Source organism: Tachysurus fulvidraco, chromosome 22 (assembly GCF_022655615.1).
Source record: "Tachysurus fulvidraco isolate hzauxx_2018 chromosome 22, HZAU_PFXX_2.0, whole genome shotgun sequence".
Lineage (NCBI taxonomy): Eukaryota > Metazoa > Chordata > Actinopteri > Siluriformes > Bagridae > Tachysurus > Tachysurus fulvidraco.
In genome coordinates, this window is record NC_062539.1 from 15282334 (window position 1) to 15305079 (window position 22746).

Genomic DNA, 22746 nt, shown 5'->3' on the forward strand with positions numbered 1-22746 from the left:
AAAGAACTAAAATCGTTTGTATACTCGACTCGCTTGACGGTGATGTGTGTGGATTTTTTTTCTTCTTAGTAATGTAAACACAATTGATTTTAAAGATCAGTCATTTAAACCAAATAATTCTTTAATCGTTTATTCCATTAACAGCTTATTCACAACATCCAAATAATCAGGCACACAGTTTGAATATTTTAACACATTTTAAATAAGGGAAGCCACTAATTCAGAGTTACCACCATAGGGGCAATCCAACAGTCTTTTGTCCTTCCTTATTAGCTTGTAATGAGCCTGAACACAGGCCCTGGTGTTTATCACGCTTCCTCCACACACACTTAAAGACGGCGGCTCAGAGGATGTTTTCATAAATAATTGCTTATTAGGCGAGTTCCATTTACAGAAAGTTCACGCATACAAACACACGTCCACACACACTCGCTCGTGCACAGCCGCAATTTTCCGGGTTTTTAGAAATACAGTACTTTTTTTGTGAGCTTTATTTTTTTTTAACAGTTGTGTTAGTGCTCCTCTGCAGGCACAGCATTTACAAAATAAACATCTAAATGAACAAGTTAATACATAAATAGTTCCATTTACGTCGACGTTAATAAAATTAGAGTTTTGTACAAGTCTCTTTTTTTTAGTCTTCATTCGAGCATCCAGTTGGCATCTTTCCTGCAGTTGGAGGTTCAACGGGTCCCAAAGTGAACATGAACAAGAGAAGCTCTTTCTCTCGTCCATTCAGTAAACGAGATAGAAGAAGACTGAGGCTCCGGGCATGCGAGGAGGTCAGGGATCACACTTATCCTGTCCTGTTCTCCCAATGCATGAAGAGTAACATGGGCTGACAAATGATCCAGTCCCACTGTGAGGGTTTTTGTGTGCCTTTGGCCTCTCACCTGCATGTAGTGTAAAGTCTGCAGGGTCGCCGGAGTCACTCGGGTCACCGGCCAGGGCAGGACATGGGTTTAATGCAGTGACCTTGGTTGAGCACCAGGTTAGCCGGGCAGTGGCAGCCGGCCACGCAGGGTCTGTTGCACGGGCCGATCTCATTCCAGTTGTCACAGGTTTTGGTGCAGCCAGGGCCACATGTATCGTACACAGCGCCGTGTCTGCATTGTGTGGCTGAACAAAGAATCCAAAAAAAAATTTATTTTAATCCGAGCCAGATGATAAAAAGACAAGGGTCAAAACCTAGATATGGAACAAGAAACCTTGCAAGAGACTGCAAGGAACCGCAGAGTATACAAACACAAACTAATCAAGGAGTAACACTAAACATGCGTCCACCATAAGTTAACAAATGAGAAGGTCAGGAGACATGAGAATATGTTTCTACCTTCACGTAAAACGTTCTACGGCTTGTTAGATTATTTCCATTAAAAAGGAAGCAAATGCATCCCACAAATAAAGTATATTTTAGACATTACTTACTGATACAGGACTGTTCAGGTCTCCAGAGCACAGGCGCTCCCTCCCTCTCACACGCACGGCTGTAGGCGATAAAGGACTCGCAGTAGCAGTTCTTATGTACAGGGCACTCGCACATGTCCGTAACACACGACCTGAACAGACAGAATGATACTTTAATCACGAGTGAATCAAAATCACTGTGTACAGCAGGGGTGTCAAACTCTGGCCTCTGGTGTAATTATATTTGGGCCGCAAGATCATATCAAATGTGCATTACAGCTGGCTAGCCGCATGCTCCGCTAATACTACAAATCCCAGAATGGCTTTCCACTGTATTGACGCGTAGTCACGAACAGCAAGCACCCTTCATTCTCTGCTGACAGTCGTTAACAACCATGCTACAGTTACATCGGGCAAGTTAATTCCACCCTCCACAAAAATGGCCAAACGAAAGATGGACAATAGGAGCGTTCAAGGCAGGTGGGAGGCAGATTATCTGTTCACGAATATAAAGGACAGACCTGTTTGTCTTGTGCTAACGGAGCTAATGTGTCTGTAAGGAAAGAATATAACATAAGAAGACACTATGAAACCAAACATTATGATTAGTATAAGGACCTGGACGTAAAGCAGAAGCTCCAGAAGGTGGAGGAGATGAAAAAAAAAGTCTGGTTTCCTGACAGACTATGTTCATGAAAGCAAAATCAAAAAGTAAAGCTGCTGTAAAGGCTGTAAAGCTTTATTGTGGCGGCAGAGACGGCAAAATCTGCCCTTTAATGAGGGAGAGCTTGTCAAAAAGTGTATGGTCAAAGTTTGTGAAATGAACACCACCGATGTGTCTTTTATTTCAAATTTAATTTCTTATGTGTTTGTAATATAAAGCTCTGGTTGTTCCAAATCCTGTGTTTAAGCAAAACTAAAGTTTGTTTCCACATGAAAAAGGTTGAACATAACATATCAGTTGGGGTTAATTTTTGAATAAATATTCAGTTTGGCCCTTGACTTTATCTCAGTTTTATATTTTGGCCCACTGTGAATTTGAGTTTGACTCCCCTGGTGTACAGCATTACATGTGGTACATTCAGGATCTGAACGCCGTGAATCAAGAGCGCTATCTAGTGTTGAAAGAGATGAATTACACCTGGATTTTCACTCATCAGTCTCAAACCACACTATGCCGTATTCTATATATTTCTTGAGCATTTCTACAGTAATATTTATTTGTTGAGAACTTTAGAGTTAGCTATTTAAAAAACTGCTATTTCTGTTTTATGTACAATGCAGCCAGTGTATGATGATCTTGTCTACTATAATGTTTTAAGCTTTTAACTACAATGCTAGTTCATATTTTAGCCTCTTTAGCTTATTTACTACAACAATAATTTATGTTTTAGTCTATTATATATTACATATAAATAAGTGTTAGGTAAAAGTAGAGCTAGCGAGCTAGCTAAATAAATACACATATACTTCCTACAAACATAGAACAACCACAGGGGAACAAAATCTAAAAATACCGCACAGACATATGAATTATATTGCACATTAATCACGAATCTAACCGTTCCCTGCTCCGAACTTGACTGTATTTAAGAACACAAAAAAAAGAAGCTTAACAACATAAAAAAAAAAGATCAAATTGAACAATCGGTGAAATAAAAACAGCAAAAGAAATGTTTGTATTATGTGGTAAATATATGTTGGCACCTGTAGAAGGGGGCGAAGTCGACCACAGAATGGCATTTCTGAAACTCCCAGGATTTGAGTTTATGGCATGAGCGATGAGCACGGATCTTCACCTTGACCGAGCCGGGGCAGAGGGATGGCGTGGGCCTACGGGGAGGCTGCTCACACACCTCGTTACCATCCACACGCCACGACTCTGCAAACTCGTCCACGTCATATTTGAACTGGCCGTCACTGCCCACTGAGTCATCCCGCTTGTGTCCGTTATAGTTACCGCACAGGCCACAGAGACGATTCTTCAGGTGAGGAGCAGCCACCACTTCCACCAGGCTGTCACCGTCCCATGTGATCTCCAGACCTGATACACACACACACACACACACACACACACACACACACACACACACACACACACACACACACACACACACATGATAAATGACACAATTAAACACAGATTTTTTTGCTATAAACAAATACAATTTGACTGGTTATATCAAATATAGACAAATCTTATTAGATATAGGATAAAGATATAGGATCATTGAGTTATATAGAATTGGTTGAGAATAATAATCTGGATTTGGAAATAGAAAACAATTTTCTGTCTATGATATATTGCAGAATAAAAATCCCACAGTCTTACATACAGCTTATTTTCAGTGTGTATATTAAATTCAACATAAACACAATTTTAAAAATGTATATGTATATATATATGTATGTATGTATATTGTCAACAAAAACATAGATACCTTTTTCAATTCTTTCAACTAACTTTTCTGAAAGTGTGTAGAAATGTTTTAAAAATGCTGATATCTGTTGATTTTTAATCATATTCACATGATTCCATCAGCCCCACTAAAACAAATTGTGAATCTGACTGTTGTTATCTGTGCTTTTTGCTTGTTTTGGTCCTTAATATACTATATAGGTGCAGTATTCTAGTACAAAAGTAATGACAGTTTTATGGTTAGAGAGTCTGACTCCTAAGCCTAAGGTTGTGGGTTTGAGTCTCAGGTCAGCCACGACTGAGGTGCCCTTGAGCAAGGCATCAAACCCCCCCCCTGCTCCCCTGTCGCCGCAGCATAAATGGCTGCCCACTGCTCCGGGTGTGTGTTCACGGTGTGTGTGTGTTCACTGCTGTGTGTGTGTGTTCACTGCTGTGTGTGTACACTTTGGATGTGTTAAATGCAGAGAACAAATTCTGAGTATGGGTCACCGTACTTAGCCGTATGTCACGTCACTTTCACGTCACGTCACGATGTATTAAAGCTGGATTTCCTGGTGTTGTCATGCAACCTGGACTATAACATCAAACTGCTTGGTATTAATGGTACAAATGTCTTGGTTCAAGCAGCACAAGAGTAAAAAGAGTACAGTTTCTGCAGTATTTTTTAATCATCTCACTTTTCGTTATGAAAATATCTCCTTATTATTGTGGACAAAGAAGGACTGGCTTGTATACATGTTCTTGTATACATGTTCCCTTATACATTGTACGTGCCTAGAACATCGAAAGCCTCTGTCCTAGCATGTGACCCCTGATCCCTGTGTCCATAAATAAAGGTAGGTCTGTGTGTGTGTGTGTGTGTGTGTGTGTGTGTGTGTGTGTGTGTGTGTGTGTGTGTGTGTGTGTGTGTCAAATGATTCAATTCTATTCTAACGATCAGCATTACATGATCTTGGTCCTCACCTACGATGGTGGTGAGTTTCAGCAGATATCCGTCGAGGTCGATGTGGACGCCGGTGCTGTGGAACGGCAGGGCGACGCGTGTGCCATTCTGTCGCACTGTTAAGTGCTGGTGCAGGCTCACAGTCATCCCTGGCATGCGCAGCTCCACCGACTTGGTCCAGGAGAAGGAGCGTGTTTTCCGTGCATCATTCTTTACCAAGACGGTGAAGCCGCTCACTGACGTGCAGTCCTTGGTCAGAACGTACTGGCACGTACCCTGGAAGTTAAAGGTGCGTCCGTCGAACGTGTTGTAATGGGGGTCTCCGAATACAGTGCATACACCTGGCTCTGAGATGGAAAGAAGAAATATGTTATCATGATGATCTTTGAGATTGACCTTAAAGTTTCATTTTAATTCGATTTGCAATTTCGTTTACATAAAACCCAGTCGTTTGTACGTGCCCTAGGTTTGCTGTTTTGTTTTGTTTTTTCTATGGAAAAGCCGTTATTTGAGAGGAAACATGAGCGTGTTTGGTTTTAACCCACTGTGGAGAATTGTGCATTAGTTAATATGAGCCAGACTTCATCTGCCAGGTCTTATGACCTTATCTTAAATGGAAACAAAGTTGGATTTTTAGCTATAGTGACTTGATGATGATAATTAAATATGTCAGTACGTCATGGTTGCTATGATTGCTAGTTAGAACCAGGACTTTATTTAGGGTGCATTTTTGCTTACATAGTTTTTTTTTTACATACATAAGTATGTAAGCATCCATTTATCCAAACATACTGCCACAGTTATATACGTATGTCTTAGGCCAAGATGGTCGTTATAATCTTGACCGTTACATTAAATGATTAGGCTAAACTGTTATATTACTTTTATGTGTAGATGTGATATGATCCACCCCAGAATTGATAGCTTCTGTATGCTTACTGGTTTGTACAGAATAAGGCACCATTTTGATAGTGACTTGCAGTATTAGAAGTAATACTGTAACAGTCATATCCTAATAACTACGATTCAATGGACTTTGCACGTACAAATAAAGTCCTAAGGGCAAAGTAAGGATAATGGTGAAGGTAAACTTACTCACTTTCAGTGCAAACAGGGCAGCAGCCAGTCCGGTTCAGTATCTTATTCTGCAATAACATACACATCCACGCAAAATGAGAAGAGTTTTATAGACACAGTCCAAATGTATAGAGTCACGCAAACTGACATTGTGCCTCAAAGCACCAGTGGAAGGGGGTAGATTATTTTAAATACCATCAGAAGCACACATCAAAGGTCTCTTTTCCCCCTCTCTTACCCACCATCTCCGACCCCTTCCGCCCCTCCCTCCAAAAAACACAACACACACACGCACACATCAAGCCATACACTCAACCGGAACCCTGGTGCATTCAGCGTATACAAAGGCCTGTGGTTTGTGAGAGCGTCTAAATACAGAGGGCCATCTCTTTGCTGTCAGTCAAACAGGAGGCACAGCAGTCAAAGGCTGTTCCTGCTGTCTGGCTGTCCCCCAAATCAAGGACAGGTGTGTGCTGGGAAATGGGTGGAATGTAGAATCGGAGAAAATCAGATATCAGGGTGAGTAGTGGAATCGCCTGGGGCTGAGATAAATCACAGGCACAGAGAGAGTAAATCACGACAGAGAGGCTGTGTATAAGTTACATCAGCACGCCACACAGGAGGATATTCCCAACGCTGCTTAGTTACAGGCTGTAATTCTGCTAAGAGGCTGAAGTGATGGGTGGCGAACAGCTGGTCAGGGTTAGAGAGCATTTTTCACGACTGAATGATATATATCAAGGCGGGACATATCTAATATCTATCAGTACGTAAACAATGAAACTATTGATTTTAAACTACTTACATGCACTTTTGTATGTAATCTTTTCTAATGACAAAAACCAAAAACATTCAAATTAAGTTTCTGTCCTTTTGTATCATTTCTGTTTGGATTGGACAATGAGTTTATATATATGTATATATATATATATATATGTATATATATACACATATATATATTTATATATATACATATACATATACATATATATATATACGTATATATATATATATATATATATACGTATATATATATATATATATATATATATATATACATATATACATATATACGTATATATATATATATATATGTATATATATATATTCCATACACATACATTTTTTTATATATGCATTTTTCCACCAAAGGCAAAAAAATAAAAAATCCTCATCCACCTTATTCATGTTCATTAGACCGTGACTGTGATTTCACACCTGCCTTCTCAGTCACTGCTGATGGTGTGTCGGAGAAGACCGGTGAGATAGAAATCAGCCTTGGTTGTTGCTTCTTCATACTATTTTATTTTTTTCTTATAACTGTTTGTGGTGCCGTTGTGCAGGTTTTACAAAAGTCAGAACTGTTTAAGCTGCTCACCGCAGGGCAGCTGGTGACTGGCACGCAGTGTTTAGGCTGGCACTCAATGTTTCCCTTCACACAAGTACATAATGTGCAGTTCAACGATGACCAGCGATCCCCATCCTACAGAGAGAGAGAGAGAGAGAGAGAGAGAGAGAGAGAGAGAGAGAGAGAGAGAGAGAGAGAGAGAGAGAGAGAGAGAGAGAGAGAGAGAGAGAGAGAGAATGAGCAATGAGAAGAACTGATCCCTAGTAATGTGTATCCCACAAAAAATTATCCATACATCCATTACCAAATCATCCATCCATCCATCAATCCATCCATCTATCTGTATATATATTTATCCATCCATCTATCCAATTATTGTACCACTAGTCATTCACCATACTTACTGTACATACATGTTTACATTCTATCATTATTATCATCTATCTACCATCTCTTCATCCATCCATCCATTCATCCAATCAATTTCACCACCAGTCATCCATCCTTACATAACCATCCATATGATCGATCCATTTAGAAATCCATCTACCCAGCTTCCTGTTCTGCATTCGTCTGTTTATAAACCAATCCCTCGATCCATTTATACATGAGCTTGTTTATTTATCTATTATTCCATCTTTGTATCCATAAATAAATGTTGTTGATGATATTCATTCAAATGGCTGGATGAAAAGATGGATGTTATGGATGGGTGGAATGAGTTAATGGATATATTTATGGATATATCAACAACATTTATCTATTATTCCATCTTTGTATCCATAAATAAATGTTGTTGATATATCCATAAATATATCCATTAACTCATTCCACCCATCCATAACATCCATCTTTTCATCCATCCATCCATCCATCCATCCATCCATCCATCCATCCATCCATCCATCCATCCATCCATCCATCCATCTTTTCATCTAGCCTGCTGAACTATCAGTCATGTCCTCACCCTATAGATCTTGTTTTTGACTCTGCAGTATTTGATGTCCTCTGTCTTCAGGTACGAGAGACACTCAGGGCAGCATTGGCCGCTCTGGCAGCTTCCTACTGGAGAGCAGCGCTTCCTACACACCACCGTGGAGTCCAGACAGGTGCATGTTGTACAGTTATCTAAGCTGAAGGATGTATCGTTCTCGTAGACCTCACTGTGGAATAAGCAGCTTCCCAGGGACAAGTCAAACACCTTTCTTTGACCTGGACAAAGACAAAGATGAGCACACCCCTTGTTCATGCATTTGACTAACTGGTAGTACTATACCATTTAGATGTGTGTATGCATGTGAAAAGCTTACCCTGACACCTGGGGCAGCACTGGCCTGGAGGGGTTTGGCTCAGATGGGATGGGCAAGACAGAACAGGACAAACCTCCCTATGGCACATGGTTCGGCTTCCCTGAGAATGGCATACATAAAGAATATCTGAATCTTTTGAGTGCTTCAATTGTCTTTATATGTATTTGGATTTAAGCCCAAAGTGGGTGTGGCTATATCTCTATATACACACTTTAATAACTCTACTACTGGAAGCTACTTTAAACCACAGCAGACCTGATCATGAAGTTACAAAAGATAAATGAACAAACACTGAAAATGGAAAAATCATACTCTTTATTAGAGTAGGACCGCTCGCTCATGCTCATAAAAGCTTTTGCAGATGTTTTGTCGCATCCTACAGGCTCACATAGTCACAAATGCTCTAGACTAAATCCTTTCAAACAGGAAAACAAAAACCCCCAGAGAATTGTTCACCTCCAAATTGTATCAGTATTCACACTCATATTCATTAAGGTAATGGTGCTTATGCTTATGCTTACCATCTACCAGTAATACCAGTAAGTATGAGTAATGCGTATTAGCAGCTGTGGTGGCAGAGAACCATTCATCTTAAAGGACATAGAAATCTGGTGTAACTTTTATCTTCGACTGTTTTATCTTCTCAGTAAAGCAAACCAGGTTTCTGAAGCCGTTCGTCCCTGCAGTGAACAGGAATTTTAAAACTGGAGGTGGAGCGAATGACTCATCTGAGCCCATGTATTAGGTTTTAACACTGGCTTCATTAAAATGACCAAACAAAGCCATGGAGAATATAAACCAAAGTCTCTGAAGCGCCAGAAACCAACTTCCAAAATAAACCGTGTCTGGAGAGCCTCCACAGGCCATCGGTGTTAGCCATGTTCTTGTACTTCCACTAACACACACACACGCACACACACACACACACACACAGCTCTCTAATTGACTGGGAAGCACAGTAAAGGCCTTAATGTGTTTATCCGCGAGGTTTATTTATTGTTAAAGGGTGCTGAAACAAGCCCAGTGGCTCCCTGGAGAACCAAAGACAAACCCATTAGTTGCAGATCTCAGAGCTCGGCCAGATACCGCAAGAGATTTGGAAACACGACGGTGTACGCCTTTAGCTTGTGCCATTCGCTTCAACATTAAAAATACTGCCTCTGTAAGATACCAAAGCTAGAGTTCTATCAGATCCGAGAGGGAATTTGTATTAGGAACATGTGTGTGTTAAAAGCTATAGAATATGCCTGTTTGTCTAGAGAAATTCAGGAATGCTGCTTTGTACCAGAGATTACAATCACACACAGATGTCTTTTGGGAAAATGACAATTTGCAGATATGACTGGGAGAAGTACTCACGGTGCACGTGCATTTGATGCAGGGCTTCCCCTCAGGGTGAAACTCTTCCCTCTCTTTATACAGACGTCCCTCGAAAATACAGCCTGGACACAAGGAAAGATGCATTGCATGATCAAGAACAAACATTTAGAATATTTAGTATCAAGAACTCAATAGTAAACATAATAATTCCCACCACTGTAACAATCCTTTGAAAAATTAGACCCCGTTTTAAGCACCACTGCTCTAAAGAATCACTAACAGTTACAAATGAAGTCTACATTGAAAAAACTACACCTACAGCACAGATATACCCTCACCTGGGCAGGAAGGGCAGCACTTCTTGGGGTGGATTTTGGGGTTCTTGCAGGGAACCACACACTGCATTTCTGCCTCGGTTATTACACCTTCCTGTCGCAAACGCAACATCAAGACGTTACCGTCATCAGGGACACAGTTATCTGATCATTCACTTGTAAACTTGTAGAATTCTGAAGAAACTTAAGCAGGTTCAATAGATGTGAATGTGAATCATCTACGGCTGAATTAATCTTGAACTTTTGTATAATATTAATCTTTATATAATACAATTTGTACTGTATTTCTTATGTTCTGTACAGCTGCTTAGAGACGGTGTCTATTGTTATAAGCGCTAAACAAATAAAATTGAATTGAATAGATTTCTGCCAATCATATTTATTTATATTTATTCATATATTATATATATATCATATATTGTAACATTATATATAATTATATAAATAATTATATTTATTTAATTATAATAATATTAGTATTTATTTATAACAATATATATATTTATATATATTTTTATTTCTATATTTATATATATTTTATATACTTTAGATTTATATTTATTTATTTATAACTATATATATATATATTGTTATAAATAAATATAAATATAATATATAAAATATGTTATAAATAACTACTAATTATATTATTATAATTAAATAAATATACTTTAAATTCATTCATCATTATAAATATATATTATATTTTATATAAAAAAAATTCCCTTCCCTCTTTGAATTTTCTCTTTTTTTTTTATTATTCTATTTAGTCAGGAAAAAAATCGCTGCATGTGTACGGTTGTGCTTGTGACTGATAAAATTTACATTTGAAGACCTAAATCTGAAGATTCCTTCAACTGGAATGATAGCAACAGGTCGATTTTCTACTTTCTTCTTGAGACAGACTTCCCACAGTCTTGTTAAGTCTCTTCACAGTTTTCTCAGTAACGTAAAATGTAATAAGCCGAATTTGTGTTATTAACTTAAACAATGAGATTTTAAAGAGAGGCTGGTGATGGAATGATTGTTGTCTAGCTGCTAATGTCAATGCGAGAGCTGCAAGAACAGGATCTTGTTTTTCTGGACATGACTCGATTGATTAACATTTCATTGGTGAACAGTATTCATTTGTGTTGTTGACTGTAACAGCATTCTTTTTATTATTTTATCCCTTACTTAATAGATTGTTAACGGTAAAACTTTAACAAGATTTCCAAAGCTTTGTAGAAAACAATCATAACGTCTTTATGTTTGTTTCATTTAATTTTCATTTAAGTCAATGGAGAGTCGAATATGGTTCGTGACTATATACACACATATGTGAGACTGTGTGTGTTGGTAAGACAGAGAGAGTCTATGTAGCATTCTGAGGTTGGTACGAGGTGAAAAATGCAGTCCTTTTCCCCCACAACATGTTGAACCGTATGCCACAGCAAAGTATTTTCAGATTGGTTTGGACCCTGAATGTTTTGAGTGGAATTTTGCCCACACACTTTACTTCATGCTCACGTGCAAAAAAGCAGCGCTTTCTTGTGGCTCTGCAATTCAAGAAATGAGACAGAACTCGGTGAGCGTGCAAATGTGTGTGTGTGTGTGTGTGTGTGTGTGTGTGTGTGTGTGTGTGTGTGTGTGTGTGTGTGTGTGTGTGTGTGTGTGTGAGTGTGTGAATGTGTGTGTACATTGTAAAACTGGGACCCAGATGTACAGACGAAAGCTCAGAGTTCACCTGTTTACCGTCTGTAAAGAAACAAGCTATAACTCTGTCCTCACTCGCTCCCTCTGCATTTAACCAACACTCCTCATGAAGAACACTTTAGAATGCTGACAAAGTCACATTCCAGGTCAAAACATTTTCTTTTTTACTCACATTTAGGATCGTGTTCGTTTTTAATATGAATATTAATAGCAACACAATCTTCGAGTGCTTTCTTTACATTTCTTTTACGGCCTCATGCAGGACTCATACATATCAAAGCTGTGGATCGCATTGCTCCAAAAATGTCCTGATAAATATTTAGTGAATATAGAAGCCTTTATAAAAAGAAAAAAAAAATGCAGTTTTTCTTTGTTTTGTCACTTTTAGCCTGTTATTTATTCTCATTCTCAAGTCTCAGAGTAAACATGTCGATCTAGATCTTCTCTGGAAAAGGCAAGAGTGATATATTTATATTTGGAATGTATTAAAATGACTCTTTTATCTAATATTTAATCTAATATTACTGTTTTGGTATTACTGCTATTACATGACATGATCCAACTGTCTACGTTACACTTTAAACATTAGAACTTTATAGTTCTATATCTATATTAATACCTATATTTATAAAGAAGCCTTCAACGCTCATTATTATTTATTAGGCTTACTTTAAAGAATCTCTTCTGAACTTTCCAGAGCTCGGTTTTTTTTTTATAAGGCAGCAATGTTGTTTTTTATTGCTCTATCAAGGGTGTCTATCAATGTCAAATGAGACAAATGAGAAAAATATATTTTACCTACTACTACACTATGACTTGGATTTGTTTATTACAGGACTGTGAGTCTCACCTGACATCGGCGTGTGATGCACGGCTTGGTCGGGGTCGTCCAGGAATATGAGCTGTTGTAGGACTTTCCTTCCAGCTGACAGCCTAAAAATAAAAGAGAAGGATTGGGAGAGAGAGAGAGAGAGAGAGAGAGAGAGAGAGAGAGAGAGAGAGAGAGAGAGAGAGAGAGAGAGAGAGAGAGAGAAATGAATTGTAATAGTGAAAAGCACATCACTGATCTCCTTGCATTTCCAGTGCTGCATAGTTAAAAAAGTCACTACTGTGTACATGGAAACCCTGCGCCATGTGGAAATGTCTGGGGCTTTACTGTAAGCCCTCCAAAACCTCATGTGCCCCTAGTCACCTCACACCCCTCGTCCAACCCCTCGCAATGTTACACATAAAACAGATCCAATATGGCTCTTAATGAAAGGAAGCAGCGTGAGTCGACAGCGTTGGAGGAAACGCAGGAACAACACAAAAAATGACAACTGGGATTTTTCATTCAACACTAACAAATCCTGCCTTATCTTTACAAAAAAGAAGCCCAGGGATCCTTAATAAACCTCTGACTCATAAAAGATAAAAAAAGGACAAAAAGAGACAGAGAGAAAGAGAAGCAGATCACTAAACAAAAGGCTGCACCCCACTGTGAAGATATGAGTTCAGTCCAGAGTGACCTCAGCCGTCTCTTTCTCTCTTTCTCTCTTTCTCTCGGTCACTACTGACGCACGTGACGAGCCAAACCAGTGCTAGAGCTTGTAAAAAAAAAAAAGATTTTATTTCAGGGCCCATAAACTGAACTCTACAACCAAAACTCCTCGAAATTGCACGTGAACATAATCGTGTAAGAAAATCACAGATGAAAAATAACATGAAAATAAAGAGGTCATGTGAGAAGTAATGTGTGTTCTTTAATGAATAACGACTAAAAAGTTGTAAACGTTAATAAAAAATATGTTGCAAAAAATTCAAATGACTAAATTATATGAATAAACTCCACTAGATGTCAAAAAGTGTGTGTGTGTGTGGGGGGGGGGGAACCCAAAAAACATAGATGAATTGTTTTTAAACAAAAAAAACAACACTTTTATAACACAAATTTTTAATCTTCATTTATAGTTGAACGTAAAGTGTGTCAAATTAAATGAATAGTATTTTTATTATTTTATTAAAGTGAGTTTATTTACCTTTACATCTTTCACAGCAGGCGCCGGTCTGTTTCACTACCAGTGCGCAGTCGTCTGCCACTAGGGGGCATTTCTCTTGCTTACAGTCTGCTTTATTGTTCTGCAAAAGGAAAATTTTCGAGGGAGAAAGAATGAGAGAAAGAGAGAGAGAGAGAGAGAGAGAGAGAGAGAGAGAGAGAGAGAGAGAGAGAGAGAGAGAGAGAGGAAGCGAGAGATCTCATGAAGTTGTCATTTTCTTCCTGTTAAACTGTTGTTGAGTTTATCTCTTAAAGATTAGAGAACAGAACTTATAGCTTTGATGAATTCTTGTGATGAACGGTGGAGAAATGATAGAATAAACAGATCTCGCTCTTTTCAGAATAAGTAGCGTGGATAGCAGAGGTCATGGGAAACATTTGGAATATTACAGCGTGGCTTTATGATAGCCTCACACCAGCCTGGTTAATGTCATTTCGATAAAGGATGAAAGAAAGAGATAGTGATGTGACGGAGGGAGAAGTGAGACTGCGCAGGCTTGAGAGTTTGAGAGAGTACAGTCTCCATTCTGTTTTCTTAGCAAACTTCACCAAGGTCAAAGGAATGCCTTGCGCCGCTAAACGCTGTCAGAGCTATCCGCTTACAAGTCGGCCGGCAACAACCCGCCCTCCATTGATTTCCTTTCATAAAGTCAGACCCTGGAGTAAGTCAATACAAGGAATTCATTAACCCGTCACGTCACCTTGGAGAGATGACAGCAGAAGATGGAGGCGGAGAACCCGAGAGTCCCACCGAGACCAGGCGTCCTTTTGACACCAACCAAAAACCAGTCGAGCTCAAATGCCACGCTCAAACTCTCCGATTGTGTCAAAGACAGAATGCTTGACCCGCGAGGTTGTACAGTGGAGTTCATCTCTGACCTTCTTTAACATGTGTCAAAGGCTGTGAAACACACAAAGGTCTCTCAGTACAATAACAATCAATAAAAATCTTCCATCCATGTCTAAAGCTGCGCTCATTCAGTATCATTCTCAAATTCTCTAATCTGATTGGTCAAAAGGCGTTGAGTCGCGTTTCTAAAACTCTTCAGCACTAACATTAGATCTTCCTGTTATTCAGAAGTCTCAAGCTTTGTTATATTTATTAAGAAAAAAGATCACTGATAAAATTTTCTGTACAGAAATCTTTATTATACATTAATGGAAGGAGTCTCCAGTGTCAACGCTTTGAAGTAGTCTTGTGCCATGGGAAAGTCTTAGGGTCTTTCCATTAAAAGTAGAGGATGATGAAGGAACATCTGTTTAGAGCGGCTGCATGTAAGTGATAAGAGGAACTAAACTGTCTCATGGATGTTCCACAATATCACTGTAATAAACTTACTGGCAAAACTGTGTATTTTAAAAGGAATATGTGTTTATAGCTTAATTAAAATGTCACATTGATATTATATTGATTCTTTAAGCCTCTGCTTCTTCTTCTTCTTCTTCTTCTTCTTCTTCTTCTTTGGTGCAAACATAACCATGAATTTTACAACGTCTCAAGTTTAACAAGCTCAACGCAGATTTTATGACCTCTTCCTGAACATTTCCCTGGTTGCAGTGTTAAGTGTTTGCGCATTAGCCTCTGTTTGCCCATCTGCCCCTTTTCCTCCCACTGAGTTATTACCACAGATTATACACAGCGATGTTCCCCTTTATGAAACAGGTCAAAGGTCTGAGGAGATTAAAAGTTTGGAGCTCGTGAAATCTCTCCGAATGAGCCGTCCAGGCCGAGAGTAGGCCTGTGAAATTCTTCTGTACCCCCATGCTGCTTTTCATGAGCCATGTACTAAATCTATGTATCTGAGAGTAGGTTTGTCCTGGAGGTTGTTCAGTTTGTTTCCGATTGGTGTTCAAGAGCACTCACTCACTCATTTTCTACCTCTTATCCGAACTTCTCGAGTCATGGGGAGCATGTGCCTATCTCAGGCGTCATCGGGCATTGAGGCAGGATACACCCTGGACGGAGTGCCAACCCATCGCAGGGCACACACACACTCTCATTCACTCACACACTCACACACTACGGACAATTTTCCATAGATGCCAATCAACCTACCATGCATGTCTTTGGACCGGGGGAGGAAACCGGAGTACCCGAAGGAAACCCCTGAGGCACGGGGAGAACATGCAAACTACACACACACAAGGCGGAGGCGGGAATCGAACCCTGACCCTGGAGGTGTGAGGCAAACGTGCTAACCACTAAGCCACTGTAACAACAAATGAAGTAAAGGGATTTCAAGCCTAATATCTGCTGTAACTGTAAGTAAACTAGAAACCAATTAGCTTCTGTATCTGTACTGTAAATACATTCTATATCACTAGCCTTAGCTGCTACACTCTTAAAAATAAAGGGGTCTGGAAGAACCATTAAAGGTTTTTCACAGCGGTGCCACAGAAGAACCATTTTGTTTCCTCAAAGAACCTTTCAGTAAATAGTTCTTTTCATTAGTATGATATTAAACTTTTTTCCAGTACAACAAACCTTTTGTGCGAGGCAAAGATTTCATAAATGTTTTCAGAAAGCCATACACCATTAAATTATTTTAGGAAATTGTAGAGTGTAGATTGTTGCTAAAAAAAAATAAAAATAAATAAAATTGAAATAAAGATGAATTCAATGTCATAAAAATCTAACATGAGTTAGTGTTCTCCTGTCTCATGGCTCCGTCCTCTTCTGACCTTTACCATTTCTCTGAACAACATAAATGCTGTGACCTACACAGATGATCTACAGTTGCTTCCACTCATTCCACTAAACTTACTAAATGCCTAATAATACGCTTTCAAATTTACTGAATGCACTTAGAAAGCTGAAGGGAAAATTCCAACCGAGGAAAAACTGGCGATAATTTGGATGTAAGGAGAAAAATAATTGCTTTGTTCCTACAGTGTTGAGTTTGCTCTAATAAATAAGTGGAAAATCCATCAGATTTGGGAAAGCATATATATATATATATATATATATATATATATATATATATATATATATATATATATATATATATATATATATATATAGTTAAACCAAAACGCAACAAAAACTAATTCCCAGGTAGTAAATAAGTTATTGATGTGTCCAACTCTATTCTACTCACAGAAAGTGAATAATTTTGTTCATAACTTTTTTCTAATAAGGAAACCTACAACTCTTCATACAGCCTCAGACAGATTAATGAAGATCCTGTAATGTTCTTGATTCGTTTTTTTTTTTCTTTTTTCTATTTCTATTGTCTACTTTAGATGACATCACACACCTTTTTGAAACAAAAATAAGAGCAAAAATAGATTTTTTCTCAAAACAAGCTATGGAAGCGGTTTTAGAATCTGAATCACAGTCAGTAATTATATTGTTTTTACAGTCACAGCTTACAGTATATTATAGGGAATTCTGTCAGCATCAGTAAAATAAACTTCCTGTTTGCACAAGCTTCGGATACAGATGACAGTCGAGCGAGCAGTGATGAAATGTGCCGTCATATCCGTCGCTGTGATTTAAAATGGAACTGAATGGTTTTTCATTTGCATTTTTTCTACAGAACATCATTTAAACATTTAGCATTGGCTAATTTGACCAAATAATCCACTACAGTGACACTCTGTAGACAGATTATGTAATGATTAAGCAGGTCTGTCTGTGGTTGACTTCATGTCTATGGAAGCATTAAAACACTTAATGTTTTAAGCACTCAGGGTGTTTAGTTATAGAAATATAATCAATGACAAGGTGCTGGGATGGAGAGTCACTCAAATCAACCCAAAGTCAATAATTTCCTTTACCAGCATGACCCAAAGTGTTTTAAGACTCTTTTACTTTTACAGTTAATAACTAATTATTCTGTTTAAAATTAATTGTTATTTAATGGTCAATGAAACAAAACAAACAAATAAACAAATCTGGAAAGAAAAATACAATAATAATAATAATAATAATAATAATAATAATAATAATAATAATAATAATAATAATAATAATAATAATCTGTCCTGAAGCCTTTTGTGACGCTTCCCACTAACACTGGAGACTCCTTCCATAGCTTTTACGCAAAAGTCTTGGGGAATGAGCTGTTGCTATAGAAACGATCAAACGTGTTAGGGAATCTGCATTTCTGAAAGACACCGTGTTTACCGGACAGACTGGAGACGTGAAAGTCAGACGACGCGCACATTGTGGCACATTATCACAGAGAATTGAGCTCCTGTGGCGCTCTTTGAACAGCCATCAGCGGAAACTGAGCGATCAGCGCGAGCCGAAACACACGGCTGGCGCTGCAGCTCGCGCTCCCCGGGGACCCGCACGACGTGTAGCCAAACGGTGAGATAAAAGGCAGACTATGTCCACGTCATCAGGGTGAGGAGAAGAGGGAAAGACGGAGGGAGAGAGGGAGGGAGGGGTCATAGAACGCGTGCTCCTCTCATTGATCTCCTCCCCTCTCTATAGCACGCTTTATATAAATCACTTAATAATTAATTTTAAAAGTTGGCTTCACTTTTGATAGTAGTAGTAGTAGTAGTAGTAGTAGTAGTAGTAGTAATAATAATAATAATAATAATAATAATAATGATAATAATAATAATAATAATAATAATAATAATAATAATAATAATAATAATAATAATAATAATAATACTTTTCGTGATAAATCCCGTATGATGAAAAATAATGTGATCACGTGGAAAAAAAACTTCAAATCGTATATCATAAACACGTGACTAATATATGATAACAGCATAACAGAAAATGATATCAAAAAATGTGAAGATAACAAATCTTAGGAGGAAATCCAATGTGCATCAAAATATAAACACGTCTTTCAAGTGAGAAATGTGTACAAATCACGTGTAAAGTTTAGGGGTTTTCTGTCAAACGTTATGTATTAGCTCTTTAACAACAATTCGATTTCAGTGACTTTCATGTAACAAAGATAAGTTTAAAGCCTCTCCATTCTCCTGTCTTTAAGGTCTGAGCTGATCTGATCTTTTGATCTGATCTTCATATCCAAGCTTGATTCAAATATAAACAAATAATCAGGAACAGATCCTCTCACCAGACAGACGCAGGAGATGCAGGGGTTGTCGGTGATGTTGGGGATGTGTAACACCTCTCCTTCGTTGTCACAGCTCGCCTCGGTTCCTGTGCGCGAGACAAAGGGGAGGACGGGTGACTGGGGTGGGGGGCTAAACGGTGAGGCGCGCGCGCAAACACACACACACACACACATTAACACTGCGAGAGAGATCACAAGATTGTTTGACTCCTGAAAGAACCTTATTTATTTTATGTTATTTATTTATTTTAACCTTATTATCCGACTCCTGTCGTATTTTGTATAGATAAATAAACGAATAAACCATCATTTGATGTTTTCTTTCTTTCTTTCTTTCTTTCTTTCTTTCTTTCTTTCTTTCTTTCTTTCTTTCTTTCTTTCTTTAATGTTTAAAGTACGTATTCGTGTAAAAAAAACCTTTATTCATTTTTTTACCTAAAGGTTTAAACAGAAGTACACTCAATTATAACTTTTTATTTATTTATTTTTTTGTATTTTATAAATGCATAATTATAATATATACACATTTCAGCTGTACGGAAAAATCCTCCATACCACGTTTTTTTTTAATTAAAAAAAAAACTTGACGCGGTTCTTTCTCTTCTAAGTCTAAGAGCTTCTAAGTCCCGTTAAAACCGAGCACGGAATGTACGCCGTTAATCACGAGCTGTTTCCACCTGTTCTTTTACGCGCACGGATCAAACTTCCCCCACTTCTCTCTCTGCGCTTTCCCAAGAGAACACGATGAGACAGGACATGGCTGCGTCCCAAACCGCACACTCGTGTAGCATTGAGCAGTGTGACAAATTATATCTGTCTTATTGTCATATAGAAACAAAAAATTTAATCTTATGCAAAAAAGCTCTATATTGCAATTAAAAAAGTTCCACAAAAGGGACAAACCCTAGAACATTAGATTCTTTAGATTTCTATGCACCATCATGTGTACATCTTTTATAGTGTATATGTATTCCCAAATTTCTATCTATCTATCTATCTATCTATCTATCTATCTATCTATCTATCTATCTATCTATCTATCTATCTATCTATCTATCTATCTATCTATCTATCTATCTATCTAGTTTTTCTTTCTCAGCTTTCTCAGAGCGCACAGTTATATTGTGCTGATTATTATAATTATTAAGGCGGGTAGAGACAAAACCCATACCATTAATTAGTGCTATTAGTAATGATAGTAATGAAAAATTTAATGACTGGAGAAAATTACGCTAAAATTAATTACGTCACAGGCTTCCGAGAAGAAAGCTGACATAGCTTGCGCACTTCTGGTAAATGCACGCGCTCCTATAGACCGTAATGCACATCAACAACAGGTTGACATGGTCACGGAAACGTGCGCACCGGTACGAATTTATGACGCGCGCGTTTAAAGATCATCTTACCTGTAATTATGGACGCGATTACTCGAGGACTCTGGAATAATAGAAATAAGAAAAAGACTCTACGGGTGACGACGAGCCTCATAGTCTCGGGCGGTGAGGAAAACATCACCAGTTAGTCCGAAGTGTGAAAAAAAATTCAACCAGATATCTTTTTTTTTTATCCAAACGTTAAAATCCGGTCAGGGTAGTGACATGGATCTGGAGAAGGATTCGGAATCGTGTACCTTTATTCCACTAAAGAACATCTAAAGCACAAAAGCAGAGCGAGTGCGCACGCAACCGTCCTCCTCATTCTGTCTCCCGGAACGTTCAGTATCTCCTCTGAATGCTTGAAATGATGCTCTGAAATATCACCCGTAAATATCCTAACAAGGGTCCAAAAATGGCCAAATCACGTCCCGGTTCGTGGATTCTTTCGTAAGAAAAACGTGTTGAACCTGACGCGCCTCCGACGCTCCCGGCGCGCGCAATGAGCTGCGCCTCACTGCACTGTGGGGATTTAATAGAAACTCAGCGCCTCTAGTTAAACGTTCCCGCGGCACAAGAACCTCCTCCCGAGCAAGAACAGATCAGCCCACAAAACACACAGATATTTAAATCGCAGCCGAGGGGTTTATTATTCTCATCCTCCAAACCTGTTCTGTCGGTGGTGGCGGTGGTTGTGGTGGTGCTGGTGGTCGTAGGTCTGCGCGCGGCGCTGTAATGAACACTGTCACGTCTCACCAGGGAGGGATCCGCCTGTTTTCCTATCTCATCTCCTCTTACTGCTAACCAGGGTGCAAAAAGAGCAATTCACACGCCTGGACAGTGGGTGGGGGGACGAGGCCAATCAGCTGTGCCATGCATTAAACATTACACAGGAATTCATGCAAAAGAACAAAGGAACACTGATTATTTTCTGTTATGCAAACAACCGCGCGTGATCCACTGAATACAGTAAACTTTTGCAACACTCCAAAGATCCAAAAAAAGCAACCGAATAACAAATAAAACACTGCTTCAAAGAGTAATAACCCAACTCGAATTTTTTTTGTCTTAGTAGTTAGGAAACTGCTTTTTCTCCCATTTTTATTACAACACATTAAATCTGAAACCACCAGGGACCTTCCTTTTGTGAGGAAGGAAACACTGAACACGGTAAACTGATCCTCTAGATGGCACCAAAGAGAACTTTTGCACGTGGAATAATTGCTAGAGATTAAATCTTTTAATACTTCTATTGATTTCGTTTACTGCGAAATCAAAACACTGGATACACATGACTGTGTGTTTGATGATCTAGGTGTGTGTGTGTGTGTGTGTGTGTGTGTGTGTGTGTGTGTGTGTGTGTGTGTGTGTGTGTGTGTGTGTGTGTGTGTGTGTGTGTGTGTGTGTGTGTGTGTGTTAGGTCAGATGGTCACGCACGTGAGTGGCGGCAGACTCCTAGACTCTGCACGGTCAGCTGTCGGAAGGGCATGAGCTCGCGACCCGTGACCCAGTGTGGGATTGAGTGGGATGTGCATGTCTGCAGCCATGTTTTTCACCAAATAAATCCTCCCCTACAGCCTGCACTAAAAGGCTTATCATTAAACTGGCTTCCTCCTTTCCACATGTATATGTATATGTATATAATGCAACCAGACATTATATAGCTTATACCTGACATTAGAGAGAGTGGAGAGAGAGAGAGAGAGAGAAAGAGAGAAAGAGAGAGAGCTGTTGTGAGCTACACGAAGCCAACTACAACCACACTGGACCTTAGACTACATCATATCATTTTAAATAACCCAGAGACCAAGCTCACTGTTTTTTAAAGGATTGCCTGGGGTATAAAAAAAAAATCCATACTCTAAATGTATAGGATCACTCAAGACATGTTAGGAGCATAACATTTGCTGCTTTAATTTAGCACTGGATCGATTAGGAAAAGAGGAAATTCATCTAACTTTATTCATGAGCTACATAGTCAAACTCATACACAAGCAATTTTGTAACACAGCTTGGGGAGTTTTTTTTTTTGCTGTATTTTCCCGCAACCCAGTTTAAGAAAAATGGTACAGAAAATAGATGGATAGATGGTAAAACATGGCTTTAGCGAGCATTATATAACGTCTCTCAGTTAATTGAGCTTTGATTATAGCTGGCTCTAAAGGTATACAAGTAATCAATCCCCACACCGTTAAACAACCACCACAACTTTGGTAGTGTATAACTACCTTATAACATATGGCAGGTTGGATTCCTGCTTTTGGTGTCAAAATATGAAAATATCATCATCAGCAGTAATCAAGATCCATCAGACCAGCTTGATGATGTCGTAGCTTGTCCGTCTCAAGGTTTGGCATGTTGTGCTTTTCGGCTCACCCCGGTTGTAAAGAGTGATTGTAAATGTCCGACAAATTGCAAACTTCTTTATTTATCCCA

At 38.8% G+C, this 22746-nt stretch overlaps 1 protein-coding gene across 1 annotated transcript; it reads right to left on the reverse strand.

Annotated features, from left to right (window-relative positions):
- Window positions 1–114: 114 nt before the first annotated feature.
- On the reverse strand, window positions 115–21152 carry bmper (BMP binding endothelial regulator). The gene is made up of 14 exons (XM_027142641.2): window positions 20344–21152; window positions 18938–19023; window positions 13873–13972; window positions 12705–12787; window positions 10163–10253; window positions 9864–9946; window positions 8505–8604; window positions 8162–8406; window positions 7225–7329; window positions 5869–5914; window positions 4790–5116; window positions 3115–3451; window positions 1429–1559; window positions 115–1119 (listed from the first exon to the last, which is right to left on the reverse strand). Exons 1-14 carry the CDS (start codon window positions 20447–20449, stop codon window positions 938–940), a joined length of 2022 nt encoding a protein of 673 aa, XP_026998442.2. The 5' UTR covers window positions 20450–21152; the 3' UTR covers window positions 115–937.
- Window positions 21153–22746: the final 1594 nt, after the last annotated feature.

Coding starts and splice junctions, on each gene's coding strand:
- bmper (XM_027142641.2), bottom strand. CDS start 20,449: ATGTTTTCCTCACCGCCCGAGACTATGAGGCTCGTCGTCACCCGTAGA. Junction 10,254..12,704: donor GCATCACACGCCGATGTCAG/GTGAGACTCACA, acceptor CGTTTGCGACAG/GAAGGTGTAATAACCGAGGC. Junction 1,560..3,114: donor GACTTCGCCCCCTTCTACAG/GTGCCAACATAT, acceptor CTGTCTGTTCAG/GTCGTGTGTTACGGACATGT.